This window comes from Mytilus californianus, unplaced genomic scaffold, assembly GCF_021869535.1.
Source record: "Mytilus californianus isolate M0D057914Y unplaced genomic scaffold, xbMytCali1.0.p SCAF_13, whole genome shotgun sequence".
Classification (NCBI taxonomy): Eukaryota; Metazoa; Mollusca; class Bivalvia; order Mytilida; family Mytilidae; genus Mytilus; species Mytilus californianus.
The window spans coordinates 9928305-9945468 of record NW_026262615.1 but is presented as its reverse complement, the minus strand read 5'-3'; the positions used below and the strand labels follow the sequence as shown (position 1 = coordinate 9945468).

At 33.1% G+C, this 17164-nt stretch overlaps 1 protein-coding gene across 1 annotated transcript in view; it reads left to right on the top strand.

Annotated features, from left to right (window-relative positions):
• The window catches only part of LOC127723140 (structural maintenance of chromosomes flexible hinge domain-containing protein 1-like), a 121136-nt gene extending 104473 nt beyond the window's left edge, over positions 1-16663 (top strand). Inside the window, exons 40-49 of the mRNA XM_052229641.1 lie at positions 3474-3593; positions 7929-8014; positions 8529-8648; positions 9700-9801; positions 10412-10500; positions 11836-11942; positions 12879-12949; positions 13362-13533; positions 14306-14464; positions 15209-16663. Of these exons, the coding sequence (XP_052085601.1) occupies positions 3474-3593; positions 7929-8014; positions 8529-8648; positions 9700-9801; positions 10412-10500; positions 11836-11942; positions 12879-12949; positions 13362-13533; positions 14306-14464; positions 15209-15804 (1622 nt within the window). The 3' untranslated portion in view covers positions 15805-16663. The remainder of the gene's footprint in view (positions 1-3473; positions 3594-7928; positions 8015-8528; positions 8649-9699; positions 9802-10411; positions 10501-11835; positions 11943-12878; positions 12950-13361; positions 13534-14305; positions 14465-15208) is intronic.
• Positions 16664-17164: the final 501 nt, after the last annotated feature.

Below are 17164 nucleotides of genomic sequence, written 5' to 3'. Positions count from 1 at the left end.
GGGTCCTTTTTGTAGTTGACTACTCAGCATGGGATTTTCTCATTGTTGAAGGCCGTAAGGTGAGATTTTATTCTTTTATATTTGTCATTTGAACTTCTACGGATAGTTGTCTTATTGGAAATAATAATACCACATCTCCTCAATTTAATGGAAATAGAATTCATTGTTTACTTGAATATTTTTTTAAATTTTTTTTTGGCAAGGAAATAAATGTTTTAGGGGGCAGTAGAGCATAAGGCTAATCATGAGCCAGGAAACACCTATTATAAATAGGTGTTTCCTGGCTCATAATTTTTGGCAAACTGTCAAAATTTTAAAAATTGTGAGATGTTTATGCATATTTTTGTAAATTGCAAATAAGTGTGAATCAGGTTATTTCAGTGTGATTTCACAGAAAGTTTGAAAGCTTGAAAGATTTTGTAAATAAAACTAAATGATCCTTGCACTGTATAGAAAAAGAAAAGTATCTTGATTTCACTGTGAAGTTTGATCATGAACTACATTTATTTATATTATTGCTAATGAAAAGAACTATATACTTTTATGTTAGATATTTAGAGATATTTCACTTACTTTTCCAGAATAAAGAGGGTTGCTGCCTGTAGCATGATACATTATACCTACAATTTATAGCTTAATTTTGAATTTTAAATTTATTGATGATACCTAATGGTCTTGAAAAAATATAATGATCCTTGATCTAGGATGTCAAATATTTTCTCATGACAAAACTTTACTAGATACTTTATCCTCTGTAGGTGTCAGACCACCAATTCTAAATCCCTATCTATTCAACCAATTTTTTTCAATTTCCACAGCTTTCTAAAAATATTTTACCTTAAGTTTAACTTCATAGAAACCAGGCATATCCTGAATTGTACATGTATCACCTTTCTACATGCCAATTTTCAACACATGTTTAAAGTCTTGTAATAAAGAATGACCATTTGGAATCCAATTGCTACTCAAAATAACCTTAAATCTTAAATTAGTTTACTATGGAGGGCATTAATCAATTTTTAATGCAAACTCATAGACAAGTAAATTTTGGCTCAAAATAATCTAGATATATTTCTTTTTCACCAAAAGTTTCATTTCTGCAAATTTGTTGGTTAGTTTAAGTAAACAATGACATCAAAAGCACTATTTTTTTGTCAGTGAAGGGCTACTTTTACATATGTTCTAAATTGGAGGGAGTGAATTGGTGGTCTGACACTTGTAATCACATTAATGGTACCAATTTTTCCTCACCAAATGTGAATTCCGAGATGCTGGAAGTAAAAATATTTGAAAATCCAAAACTTATAGAAAAAAATGACAAAAAGTATAGCCAAAGCCAGGCAAGATCTCAGCTTTGAGATACATTCCTTAGAGTAAATAATTTCCCAAATTTTAATAACACAATTATTCATTTTTTCATGCCAGACGAAATAATTACGGTTGACATACTTTGGTAGGCCTGCTACGAATGATTCTGACTACAAAGGCAGGCTTGTTATACACCATTGTGTAGATAAATCAATTTAGATTTACGGCATAAGTTTTAGTGAGGTTGACAACCGAGAAATCGAAATATAACGGAATTTCGTGACCTGGTGACATTTTTCAAAAATGCGAGTTAAGTACCTTGTGTTATATTAAGGTATAAAGGAAATTTTTTTTTCTGAGACAAGTGCCTGTGATCTCATGGGTACAATTAAACTACTATTTTAACAGGTTTAAAAAGAAGTATTAATTTTCTTTAAGTTGTAAGCTAAATTTGACAAAACTGTTTTTCTTAATCCATGAAAATCAGTACACAACAAAATAAATGAATCCACAGTATTATAAATATGAAATATAAAGAAAATCTCGTATGTGAATTATACTTAATTTTGTATTTAATCTTACCTTCTTTTATAGTGAGAATTTCTCAGGTTGATTGAACATGTTGTAGTCACATTCCTAGTTGTATAAGAAACTTTGTAAACGAATGTTTATAATCAAATAATTCTGTGAGTTGGGTTGCCCTACGTAACCCATCCTGTGTTTCCATCACATATAAAAATCATCTCTATTTTTACCACAAACACAAGTAGATTTATTAACAATATAGATGGTATTTTTCTATTTTTATTGAATAATAAATGACTAAAAACACCTTTTCAAGACTATAATTGGTTTACCTGTACATGTATAATCATCAGGGAGTTGATTAATCAATAAACTTAACGTGATTAAAACAATACAAACACTGAATTATTAATGATGAAGTGTTAAAGGAATACACGGCTGAGTTATTGATCAATCTTTATATTAAATATTTCCTTTCATTTATTTCTTATCAAGTGTGACTTAGGTGTTTCACCATAGGCCTCTTTTGCAGTTTTAGGAAAAGATAGCTATTAAGCTATCTGATGACTATTTCGTTGGCCAGATGTTATTTTCTACTTCCCTAAACTCTCATGTCAACCATTTTGTCCTTTACAATAACGAAAACTCATATTATATAACACTCTGTTGAAGTTGTTAAAAAAATCTGTCTGAATTGCAGTGTGCATCTTTTCTGTTTGAAGAAATTTAAGAAAACTACTGTGCATAAGATAGAAACCTAGCAACACAAAAAAAACAAAACAGAAATAAGAAATCTGGTCAATCTAGAGCTTGATGTATAATATATACACATGTCTTTGATGGGAATCCATATGTTAACACCTAGAGGATTTAGAATTTTTATATGCCTGGTTACGGGACTTATTATGGTATACTGTTGTCCCTCCGTCATCAATATGACGAACAATAACCCAAAAAGGCTTTAACCAATTTGCATGAAACTTAAGTGACTGGTTTATATCTATTAAAATAACCTCCCTTTAGTTTTTTATGAATTTCTGATATGACATTGAGGAGTTATAGAACTTTATTCTTTGAAAAAACAACAGGCATATCATGAGCTCATGGCACAGCTCTTTATTAGCAATGCTTGGTTCCTGTCTGTTTTATATTTCATATCACCTGTTAATCATGTCTGTAGGGTAGGAATATTAATATATGTGGCGTAATTTTTTGGTATTTATGAAGAATATACTTTTTAAAGCCAGACACATTGGATGGACACCAGTCTGTCTGATGTCATAGACCTTATATTGACCTCTAGATGTCTTTTGGTAGCTTGTTTCTTTGGGTTGCTGTCTCATTGAAGTCAGATTGACAGCATTAATTCATAAAAAATCTTTGTCTGAGAAACAAATAATACAAGATCCAAAATACTAGCATAACATGATTTATCAATCCTAAATCAGTTTCAAAGGCATTTTATCCGAACAAAGGTGATGTAACAGTAAAAATTTTCTTTAGATGCAGGGAATTAGTCACAAATGGCAGCATTATTCAAATGCAGATGTTTTTATAGTTCAACATTTTTTTTTAGATGTAGTGAAACAGTTGAAAATTGCAGCATTATCAGACATCAAAATTAATTCTTTGTGTTTCAGATGCAAAGAAACAGTCACAAATGGCAGCTTTATCAAAACACAGAGATGAACTACAGACTGTGATCAGAACATACAAATCTTTATTTGAAACAACAGAACAGCTTATCAAGGAACTCAAAAGTAGGAGTTATACATAGATGCCAACCATTACGATTTTCCCGTAATTGTTACTAATTTTAGAACAAAATTAAGGTGTTACCATTTACAGTCTATTTGTTATGGATTTACGCTCATTACCTGTCTAGACAGTTCTCCGTTTATAAAACGTTTTTGATAATTGTGACTCTTAATTTTGATAAGAATCTTGTTACAGTAAGCACTTGAATGGTTCCGACTTATTTTCTTTTGGGTTTCTCGGGACTACCCTCACCCCAAGGGTGACTGAGGAATAGAAATATGGTCACCACCAGTCTTCCCTCCGGCAGGCAGTAGAACCCTCGTCAAAGTTGGGTGTTCGTTTGGCTATGCCGGATGTATTAAGTACGCAGCTATGTTCAGTCAGAATGAGGACGTTAAATCCGTGTAGAGAGAGTACCAGGCTCTTTGCACGTTAAGAACCCTTGCAACAACTTGTTTTCAATGTACAATGTCTGGTGGAACAACTTTTAATTTCTGAAGCAAAGAAAGAAAAATAGAAATCCGGACCATTATTGCCTTTTGCATATATCATGAAAAATATTTCCATTTAGTGCGATGGTCAGTGTTCCTCATTTGCTCATCAACTTTGAACCGTAGTTCTGATAAATAAAGGAAATGACCTTGTCAATGAGTGCCACCAAAAAAGGTGACTGAGGAATAGAAATATGGTCACTACAGGTTTTCTTCCAATTGGCAGTAATACTCTTGCCAAAGTCGGGCGTCCGCTTGGCTGTGGTGGATGTACAAGTTGCAGCTACGTCCGGTCGGAATGGGGACGTTAATTCATATGTGTCTTGAAGAAAGAGTGCTACACACTTTTTACGTTAAGAACCGTCGAAACAGCTCTTTTATAGGTCTGTAGGTGGCCTGTTGTAATGCTAAATGTCTGTCCCATATCCAATATACCCTCATTTTCAAGTGTAAATTTTCCCGACCCTCATCCCGGACGAACTCTAAGGACCTACCTTTTGTATTTATTGTTAATTTGTTCTCTTTCTGAACATGCATGAAATATTTGCCACTGGACATTAAGCAACCAATATTCAATCAATCATTTCACCAGTTGTTCATATGATTATTTTAAAATTTTATGTTAATATTACTGAAAAAAGACTAAAATTACAGAAATTATAATGCCTTTATACTGATTGCACCCAAAGGGGGTTTGGCATCTATGGTTATAGTGTATTTAATAGTTTAAAATTGTGAAAATAGAGTTAAATATGATGGATTGAAGATAAACATCCAAAATGGTAAATATCCAGCCATATTCAAATTGGAACATTCGATTGTATTTGACTGAAATGCCTGGCCATAATTGAAATGTACTCGCTCACATGTAAACTGTTTGCTAGGCGGTATTTAGTGAGAATTTTTACACTTTAATCATCGTAATGACATCCACTGGCTTAATAAAGGAATTTACCGTCAACATACATGTGATGGACTGTGAAACTCAGATCAAGAGATTGGGAAATTTTGGTCAGGAGATTAGGACTCAGATCAGGAGGTTTTTTATCGACATAAATTTTGTTGTAAAAATGTAACCGTGTGATGTAGAAATTGTCTTTTAAAGTGTTTTTTTCTTCAACTTTCCATCCGAATATAATATGTTTGTAGTACCCTTGTACTATTAAATTTTCTTTAACTTTATTCAATCTAACATTCTGTTTTTCATACATTCTTTAATATCATTTTTTTTTCTTTTGTTTTGTCTTTATTCTATACAACAATCACGGCTGAAGGAACATTCTTTCTTACTAATAAACATGCATATGCTGTAAAAGTATATGGTAGCATTTAACTACCCTGATAAGCTACACAGCCCTGGAATGGTCGGTATATTCAATTGATGAAGGTCATACTTATTAAATAAATTTCAATTTAAGCCTTGAAAAGAAGTATAGAACCCTCAAATAATTTCCAAATTATTATTTTTAGCTCACCTGACCTGAAAGGTCAAGTGAGCTTTTCTCATCACTTTGCGTCCGTAGTCCGTCGTCCTGCGTCCGTCGTCCGTAAACTTTTACAAAAATCTTCTCCTCTGAAACTACTGGGTCAAATTTAACCAAACTTGGTCACAATCATCATTGGGGTATCTAGTTTAAAAAATGTGTCCGGTGATCCGGTCAACCAACCAAGATGGCAGCCATGGCTAAAAATAGAACATAGGGGTAAAATGTAGATTTTGGCTTATATCTCTGAAACCAAAGCATTTAGAGCAAATCTGACGTGGGGTAAAATTGTTTATCAGGTCAAGATCTATCTGCCCTGAAATTTTCAGATGAATCGGACAACCCGTTGTTGGGTTGCTGTCCCTGAATTGGTAATTTTAAGGAAATTTTGCCGTTTTTGGTTATTATCTTGAATATTATTATAGATAGAGATAAACTGTAAACAGCAATAATGTTCAGCAAAGTAAGATCTACAAATAAGTCAACTTGACCAAAATGGTCAGTTGACCCCTTAAGGAGTTATTGCCCTTTATAGTCAATTTTTAACCATTTTTTGTAAATTTTTGTAATCTTTTACAAAAATCTTCTCCTCTGAAACTACTTGGCCAAATTTAACCAAACTTGGTCACAATCATCATTGGAGTATCTAGTTTAAAAAATGTGTCCGGTGACCCGGCTTACCAACCAAGATGGCAGCCATGGCTAAAAATAGAACATAGGGGTAAAATGTAGATTTTGGCTTATATCTCTGAAACCAAAGCATTTAGAGCAAATCTGACGGGATAAAATTGTTCATGAGGTCAAGATCTATCTGCCCTGAAAATTTCAGATGAATCAGACAACCTGTTGTTGGGTTGCTGTCCCTGAATTGGTAATTTTAAGGAAATTTTGCCGTTTTTGGTTATTATCTTGAATATTATTATAGATAGAGATAAACTGTAGGCAGCAATAATGTTCAGCAAAGTAAGATCTACAAATAAGTCAACTTGACCAAAATGGTCAGTTGACCCCTTAAGGAGTTATTGCCCTTTATAGTCAATTTTTAACCATTTTTCGTAAATTTTTGTAATCTTTTACAAAAATCTTCTCCTCTGAAACTACGAAGACAAATTTAACCAAACTTGTCCACAATCATTATTGGGGTATCTAGTTTAAAAATTGTGTCCGATGACCCTGCCCGCAAACCAAGATGGCCGACATGGCTAAAAAATAGTACATAGGGTAAAATGCAGTTTTTGGCTCATATCTCTGAAACCAAAGCATTTAGAGCAAATCTGACGAGGATAAAATTGTTCATGAGGTCAAGATCTATCTGCCCTGAAAATTTCAGATAAATCGGACAACCTGTTGTTGGGTTGCTGTCCCTGAATTGGTAATTTTAAGGAAATTTTGCAGCTTTTAGTTATTATCTTGAATATTATTATAGATAGAGATAAACTGTAAACCGCAATAATGTACAGCAAAGTAAGATCTACAAATAAGTCAACATGATCAAAATTGTCAATTGTCCCCTTAAGGAGTTATTGCCCTTTATAGTCAATTTTTTACAATTTTCATAAAATTTGTAAATTTTGAAAATTTTTACATAATATTTTCCACTGTAACTACTGGGCCAAGTTCATTATAGATAGAGATAATAGTAAGGAGCAAGAATGTTCAGTGAAGTAAGATCTACAAACACATCACCATCACCGAAACACAATTTTGTCATGAATCCATCTGTGTCCTTTGTTTGATATGCACATAGACCAAGGTGAGCGACACAGGCTCTTTAGAGCCTCTAGTTTTTATTTGTCCTAAGACATTTAAAATTATTTTATTACCATCCTTTTATGATTATTTTGTTTGATTTATATTTGATTTATATTCTTTTAACAATTTACATTATTTAAAGGAAAATAACTTTAAACAGAATAAAACAAGGGAAGTAACCCAAAATTTATTTCATTTACTTTTGAATACACAGAGTTTTTATTACACAACGGCAGTTAGTCTGAGGTAAAAATCGTTGATAACCAGTATGTTTGACACCCAAGCTGGCAATTGAAGCCTTATAATTATACATGTTCTTTGATTTATAGGTAAAATTTAACTTCAGGTAATGTCAGTTACACCGGATATGGCGGATGAAAGTTTTCATTCATGAAATATTTCATGCACAGGATTTTTTTCTCTTCAACGGGAGGAGACCCCTGAAAACAGGATTATTGTACTCCCGTTGGGAAGTTCACATGTATGCGTCAATGTGAGGATTGTTTGCATGTAAAAGCAAGGGAAAGTTGGCTTTATAAGGGAGGGTTGGCTTCATAGATGCTTACAAAATAATTGACCTTAGATAATTTTCCGTGTCTTTAATTGTTAGGTTCTGTACATGAGGCACAGTTGGAGGAGAACAGATTAAAGGAAGATTTACGACGACAGAAAATACCCCTCGTACAGTTACAAAGTGTGAGTTTTAAAATGTACATTTATTCTTGATAATTGTAGTAAGCTTAAGTTTACCACAATCCCCAGTGGTTCAAATTTGCTTTAAATAATGAAAGGTCCAGGACCATTTAAAATTTTAAGTGAAGGGTCCTCAATAAGAAATCAGTGGTCATTTATCAAGCATTACTATCAGTGTAAAGAATGGTAGGTCCAAAACTTTTGTAATTTAAAACTGAAAAGTCCTCTCCTAGAAAAGACAGGTCCCAGACCTCGGACCCACACTAATTTGAACCCCTGAATCCCCCTCAGTATAAAAAAACTTTCACATTATCAAACTGCCATTACTATAAACATTCATTCATTAGATTCTTTTGAATTTTTAGGTTTTAATAAATGGTGACAATTGAAAAAAAAATTAAAAAAATATCCCTTGATTTGACTATCTTTAAAAGGGATAAACATACTTTTTAAAACAAAATGAGTGCTAATGACCTTGATTCCTAAAAAGCTTATTGTAGTATTACATATTTTATAGGTTGATAGTGTTGATAGGTTAATATCTGAGAGAACTAGACAAAGAGAAAATATAATGACAGCTCCAAGGAGGATATGTTCTCTGGTGACAGCTCCACAAGAACCACAAGTTCTGGGAAAGGTGAGCTTATAAAATAAATATGGTTCCAGTTCCACAAGAACAAGAAGTTCTAGGAAAGGTGAGCTTATAGAAACAATATGGTTCCAGCTCCCCAAGAACCACAAGTTCTCGGAAGGATGAGCTTATAAAATTAATATGGTTCCAGCTCCACAGGAACCACAAGTTCTTGGAAAGGTGAGCTTATAAAATTAATATGGTTCCAACTCCACAGGAACCACAAGTTCTTGGAAAGATGAGCTTATAGATACAATATGGTTCCAGCTCCACAAGATCCACAATTTCTAGGAAAGCTGATGTTATAAAATTAATATGGTCCAAGCTCTACAGGAACCACAATTTCTAGGAAAGCTGATGTTATAAAATTAATATGGTTCCAGCGCTGACAACAGAAACCACAAGATCTTGGAAAGTAAAGGCAAGGTTATAAAATTCATATCTTGCAATGGTAGCTGACACAGATGTAGCTCGTGTGTTCTAATAAATATATAAAAAAGAAGGTGTGGTATGATTGCCAATGAGACAACTCTTCACAAGAGACCAAATGACACAGAAATTAACAGGTATAGGTCACTGTACGGCCTTCAAATATGAGCAAAGCCCATACCGCATAGTTAGCTATAAAAGGCCCCAAAATCACAAATGTAAAACAATTCAAACGAGAAAACTAACAGCCTAATTAATATACAAAAAATGAACGAAAAACAAATATGTAACACAGCAACAAACGACAATCACTGAATTACTGGCTCCTGACTTGGGACATGTACATACATACAGAATGGGGGGGGGGGGGGGGTTATAACATGTTAACGGGATCCCAACCCTCCACCTAACCTGGGACAGTAGTGTAACAGACCAACATAAGAACGAATTATAAAAATCAGTTGTTTGTATATTTTTTAGATCAGACATTGTGCATTGGTAGTTGACACAGATATTGCTCGTGTGATGTCGTGTATATTTTTTTTTTTTTTTAGATCTGACATTTTGCATTGATAGCTGACACAGACATAGCTCCTGTGTTCATATGTATATTTTTTTTATGTTTTAGATCGGACATCTGGCATTGGTAGCTGACACAGACATAGCTCGTGTGATGTCGTGGCACATGTCTTCAGATATGGATTGTGTGGTCACCTTCACCACAGATAAGGTAACAATATAATTAGTTGTCGCCTACACAAAAACTTTAGTTGGACTTTTTTTTATATAAAATATTGAATAACAATATATTCAAGTATTTTTTATTTTTTTTTTTTTCAAGTGATGAAGCCAGTTGATAGGGTCTTCAACCTACAAGGTTTTATGGAAGAGTTCGCAGATTAAGTCTATGATGTCTTCTTACATATAGACCTTGCGATGGATCGTTGATGTTAAATGCTTCTTTCTGCACACTTGTTAAATGGTTTGGTGTATTAAAATGTTTCTTTAAGAATCAACACTGTCTAACTTCCAGTGCTTTTCTTTCATCACGGTTTTTCCCATGCACTTGCATTATATGTTTTAATGAAAGAACTTCTTGTTATGGTCACTGCATATGGAAAATCTATCAATGATTCAATATCAGTACATTTCTTAAGATTTCAATAAGATAAAGGATTTTCTTTGAAAAGAAAGTCTGTGTACACATGTTTTATAGTAAAACTTAGCCTTTCAAAAATATAAAACATATATTCAACACTTATTTCTAATTAAAGTATCATACAACTTAAATCCAGGTGTAATTGTTAATGATTAAACAGTTTGATTTAAAATCATTTCAGGCAAAAGAATTATACAGAAGAACAGATGGGAAACAACAGGTGCTTCCCCTGGATTCTATTTATAGAAAAACACTACCAGATTGGAATAAGTAAATATTTGACTTTCTATATTAAAGTATCATACTGAAAATTAAAATACAAAATATGGTAATGATTTGCTAAAATAAAGTATCCACAAAAATAAATTCATCCTCAGAAAATGCTATTTCACGTGAGATTCATGTGAATCTCAATTCAGGTAAATTTTCACATGAGTTTCAAGTATAAGCTTATAAGGTGAATCTTGTGTGAAATTTTTCACGTGAAGTTCATGTGAGATTCATGTGAAATTCACATGAGTAAATTTTGCCTGTGTATACAATGTTATGAAATTCCTTCAGATTTTCTCAGGGACAACAAATCAGACCTTCCTGAAATATGGTATCAGACTTCATGAGAGCATTTTTTGTTGTGTGGTGTGTTTCCACATTCATCAACTTCCTGTTAACTGAATACATGAACAATATTTGTACAGTGTAGGAAAACATCAAATTTATTAGACAAGCTTTAAAAACAGAGAAAATTGAGACTCGCTGAGCTTTTCTCCTGTTTCGTAGCAAGTACACCGGAATATTGTTTTTATCCTGTGATTTAACATTGAGCTTAAATGTATAGTTTTTTTTCAATCCCAATCGTTGAATTTGTTTTTGAATGAAATTGACATGACTTAAACGTGGACCGCAATTAGGATTGTGATGTAAACAGTAATTTGACATAAACGTTCGCTCGCAACAGAAGCAGCATACCAGGAGACTATAAACGTCTAGTTTACGTATATCGCTTCGTGTTATCTATACACCTGTATAAGTATAGTAGAAAGGTCGATTAAAGGATAAATATATATTATTACACATAATGGCCGTGTTTATAAATTTTTGTTTCAAGCTTCATGTGAGCATGCTGTACATTGTGATGGGTTTTCATATCAATTGCGCATCAACTTCCTGTTTTCAAAATACTTACACTTTGGTATTATTAATGATCAATAGGTCTTAAAAAAATAAGAAAATGTGATATGATTGTTGATGAGATATTTTACCACCAAATGACGTAGAAGTTTTCAGTTGTAGGTCACTGTTCAGCCTTCAACAATGAGCAATCCCCTAGCAAGCTATAAAAGGTCGTGACACCAAAAATGTAAAACAACTTGATTGAGAAAAAAACTAATAGTCTGATTTATGTACAAAACAATAGATAAGAAGGAAACATGATATACTGCAACAAATGACAACCACTGAATAACAGGCTCCTGACTTCGGAATTTAAGTTTCAAAAGGCTTACTCATACTGTTTGAAACCACTGAAAGCATTGAATTGCACATATTGACTCATTTCTGTGGAATAAAATGATTTAAACTCTGAAAGAATGTTCTTTGTTTTCATAGACCATTACCACATATTAAACACAAAAGGAATTGGCGCCCCCCTGGAAATCCTATGTATGCCAGAGATCTGTTAAATTTTCCTAAAGAAGCAGAATCTTGTAAAATAGGTAAGTTTCAAAAATATATCCATTTATTTAAAAGTGACATTCAACTGATTCAATGGCTCTTATTTATATGTGACATTTAACTCATTCAATCACTCTAATGTATTAATTAATATGCAATTCCTTTATTATTGTATGAAATTGTTGACTTGCCAAATCTTTGATTAAAGGAAATAAAGTTAATATATAAGTTATAGTGTTGGTGAACAACTGTTGTCTTTTATTTATCATTAACATTTTCCTATCAAAGGTCGGTGGTTTTCTCTGGGCACTCCAGCTTTCTCCATCGATAAAAACTGGCTGCCACGAAATAGCCCAAAAGTGGTGCTTAAAAGTGGCATTGAAACACCAAAAATCAAAAATCAAATTTATCATTTACTTACAAAACAAAATGAAAGCAGGAGGATTTCAAAATGTAATATTATAACTTCCTCAGAGAACACAGATTTGTATGCCCCTTCCACTTGCATATTAACTGGTGCGTAAAATTTGACAGTCCTCCTGACACGTCTAGACTTAGAAATCTTTACTGTTGAATTTGTCATGCAAAATTAGCAGTTTTCAAAATAACTTGTAGTCAGCAGGTAGTTTACCCTTTGAATTCTCTTGTAATATATGGTCAAATCAAATACAGAACAATTTAAAAAGTAGTATTTGCTCTTTTGTTTTTTTATTACATTTTGGTTATTGGGCATTTAATCAAATAAAGCAGATTGAAGTATTAATCCTATTATTTTGGAAGATCTACACATCTGTTCTTCATTTCTAACATTTGAAAGACACACGAGAGCTGAAAGGATATATGGGACTGTCAATAAACATATGTATTTTTATTGTTATTTTGTATATTTACAGTATTTGGTATGCTGCTTGGAGATACATTAATTTTAGACAATATAGATAGTAAATGTACCATGTTGTTATTTTGTATATTTACAGTATTTGGTATGCTGCTTGGGGATACATTAATTTTAGACAATATAGATAGTGCAAACACATACAGACAAGAGGTATAGTAAATAATCTTGGGTATAAATTTATATGTTGTATATGTCTGTGTTTGACATCACTATTATCCGTCAGTAACTATTAAGACCTTGATCAACATTGCCTGTCAGTAAGGTCAAATTGAGACAGGTTTCCAACTGTTTATACAGGGTAAGGTTACACTATTTGTAGTATGCATAAGTTTCATACTAGTTAAGACAGGTTTCCATTTTTAAAATTTCCAATTTAAGCAAATTCACATTAGATGGGTTTTCAGTATAAAGATATTTGTTGTATTTGAATGGGTAAATTTCGTCAGTGTCCAATCTTTTTGAGATGATGATATTTTGTTGTATTTTTAAGTTTTGTCATTATCTAGCCATAATTAAGAGTGATAGAATCACTGATCGCTGATGATATTTTGTTGTATTTTAGTTAGTAAAGTTTTGTCACTGTCCCACCATACTAACAAGAGATGGTGACAGAGTTAGAAGTAATGGAAAATTTGGAGGATTAATGAACAAAGCTTTACCAATAGAAAAATTACGAGGAGCTGTGTTTGGTGAACCATTACCTACAACCTTTGATGAGTCATCAGTTCTGATAAGTAAGTTTTTTTTCACAAATTTTATGAATCCTGACAAAAAGAGGTTCCTTTTTTGTGTTTTATGTGAACCAATAATTTAATTTTAAGTTCCAGTTGTAGTTTAAAAAAAATATTAAAAGGGCATTAAATGTTTCAATTTGGATAAGGAATTATTTTTTTGGGGCTGTGGGTCTAATTTATTGTAAATTTGTATGTGATTTGAAAGGGAAACATGGGTGTAATCCTAATCCTCTGGACACTTCTACTCAGTTCTCTTGATCTGTAAATGATTTCCATATCAAGATAGTACTGACATTCAAAGTTCGTAATTAACTGTTTCAGAATCGAATGCATTCTGGGTAATATCCTCAAAAGTGTACACCAAATGGAGTGATTGGTTCAAAACATCCTAAACAATGGCAATTCAACCAATGCTGTGATGCTTTTATCATTTTGGGGTACAAACAATTAAATTACTCATAGGCCTTAATATTCTGAAATGACCATATAATTTCATAGGCAAAATACACAGAAGGAGTGTGTAAATGGGGGATGGAAATGCATATCATAGCCTCATATAAACTAAAATAAGATTAATTGCCCATCACAGTATGGAAATGAATATTCTTCCTTACAAAATGCAAAAAATAGATATGTATTAAATTTTGCAGCACAAAATAGATAAGCCATCCTAGCAACATGTGAACATTCTAATGGGAAAACATCCTCCTTTCTGCACCATAAAATCAAATGATCATTCTCTTCTCTTAGGATCTATAAATTACAATTACAGGTACTGTACAGAATTACAAGGCAGCACTGCTACGTACACAGAGAGCCCAGGAAGAACTTCAAGAACAAGTAGACCATTATAAAGATGCTGAGATGCAAAGTAAACATAAAGAATGTCGGGAAGCTGAGCAACAACTCAAAGATGTAGAGTATAAATTAGGTAAAAAAAAGAAACTGCTCAACTGTATTGTAAATTCTTCATTATTACCCAGTTCTTTTATTGGACAAATTTCTCAAATTTTTTTCCATATAACCCGATTGTGTACTTATTTATTATTATTTTTTACACAATTAATTTTTCAGATTCAGCTAAGTAAATCATAGACTTTTCCATTGCTTTTTTGGGGCAGGGGTATCATTTTATGAGCCTTTCTGGTAGTTACTTTATTTGGCAATGTTTTTGTTGTTACGAAACAAGTAACAGTATTATAATCACTATAATATAAAACTTGCATTTTACATTCTGATCACATTATGTTTGACTGCTTACCCTTCAGGATCTTTTGCTTTTTATAATGAACAAAACATTTTCATGTTTACTGTTTGGTTTGAATAAAAGCAATAGTAGTATACCGCTGTTCAATAGTCATAAATCGATTAAACGAAAAACAAATCCGGGTCACAAACCAAAACCGAGGGAAACACATCAACCATAAGAGGAAAACAACAGAACATCAGAATCACTGAACTGCTACAAAAACAAACATACATACATTGAACAGTGTTGACGGCTTTATAAACTCTACTGTTAAAATTTCATTTCTCCTGGAAAACATGGGCCACTCTTAGTCTAATATAACTTTGTTATATGGAAAGAGAGATGTTGGTGAGAAACCTTATCAAGACAAACCCTAAAAAGGTTGTCAATGTTGTAATAAAAACAATCAAATTTATTATTTTTAAGGTGTTACAATGCAGAATACAAGATCTATTCCTCCAAGTAGACCTAACATACAGACAAAAACAAACAGTGATGCCCCGTCACCAAATAAAAGAGCCAGAACTTCAACGGTTACTCCGACACCACCAACAAGATCTTCAGGAACTACTCCTACACCACCAACCAGATCTTCAGGAACTACTCCGACACAACCAACCAGATCTTCAGGAACTACTCCGACACCACCAACCAGATCTTCAGGAACTACTCCTACACCACCAGCCAGATCCTCTGGAACTACTCCGACACCACCAACCAGAGCTCCTACACCCTCGACCAGAGGTTCAGGAAGTACTACTACACCCGCGACCAGAGGCATAGGAAGTACTCCTTCTCCCTCGACCAGAGCCTCGGGAGGTATTGCTATGCCCTCAACCAGATCCTCAGGAGGTACTTCTATGCCCTCGAAGAGAGCATCGGGAAGTACTCCGAATGTTCCAGAGGATGTTCTTGTGATATCAAGTTCTTCAGCTACATCAGTACCCTCTACACCAACAAGACAAAGTAAAAGAATCTCATCACAGACGCCAAGTTCCAATAAACGACTTCGCAAAACATGAATCAACATTGAACTAAATCATACTTCCACCTAACAAGACATTAGCTCATAATTCATCACACATGGTCTTTGTGGCATAAGGAGTAAGAATTTCTGTCCAAAAATCTTTCATTGAATCAACATGAATTGTGGGAATTAGTTTTACTGTACATGTACATAAATGTAAAGGCTGCTCCATTAATACATACATGTTAAGGCTGTTCCTTTAATACATACATTTTAAGGCTGTTCCATTAATACATACATGTAAAGGCTGCTCCATTAATACATACATTTCAAGGCTGTTCCTTTAATACATGCATTTTAAGGCTGTTCCATTAATACATACATGTAAAGGCTGCTCCATTAATACATACATTTCAAGGCTGTTCCTTTAATACATGCATTTTAAGGCTGTTCCATTAATACATACATGTAAAGGCTGCTCCATTAATACATACATTTCAAGGCTGTTCCTTTAATACATACATTCTAAGGCTGTTCCATTAATACATACTTGGTACCTGGATGAATAGAGTCATTTTAAGAATTTTTCTTGCATTTCAACTACAAAATCGTTATTAAAACCTACCCATAGTTGAGATTTCAAAGTGCCTTCCTGTGTCCCATGTTTGTTTTAAGGGAACAGCCCTAACTATCAGTTTTTAATTATTTTGTAAAGAATTACAAAATTGGAGAATGTATATATAGAGTTTTAAAGGGTTAAAATACATTAAAACTGTCAGATCTTAGGGTTTTCATTTCAGTTTTCATTGAAAGGATGAAATAGAAGGAAGGATTGTTGATTGTTAAATTTATTTAAATATAAAATCAATATTATTGGTTTTCCCAAAAGTGTTTACAATTAAGATGTGTGCTGTCCTAGTTAAATTTTAGTAAAATTAATTTTCATTTATTTGGAACATCTGTTGAAAATATATAAAGATCTATTTCCAGAAATTGCTTGGAACAATACTATATAAAAAAGAGTGATAGACCATTTAATAATTGAATTCACTTCCATAGAATTTAATTCAGAAAAGGGAAGTAGTGCTTCAATATATTTTTTTTATCTGTAGTATATGTGGTTTTTATCAGCGAAGTTGGTCTTCTTTATTATGCTGGTCTAGAATGGGGAGCTTTTTTGATCTTTTACAACATCTTTCACTTCATTATTTTTACTGCGAATTATTTACTTTTATGTAAACCCTGTCCAGACCATCATTTATTTCCTTATGGAAATAAACAAATTTTTATTCCCTGACCACTCAGTTTTTAGCTCACCTGGCCCAAAGGGCCAAGTGAGCTTTTCTCATCACTTGGCGTCCGTCGTCGTTAACTTTTACAAAAATCTTCTACTCTGAAACTACTGGGCCAAATTT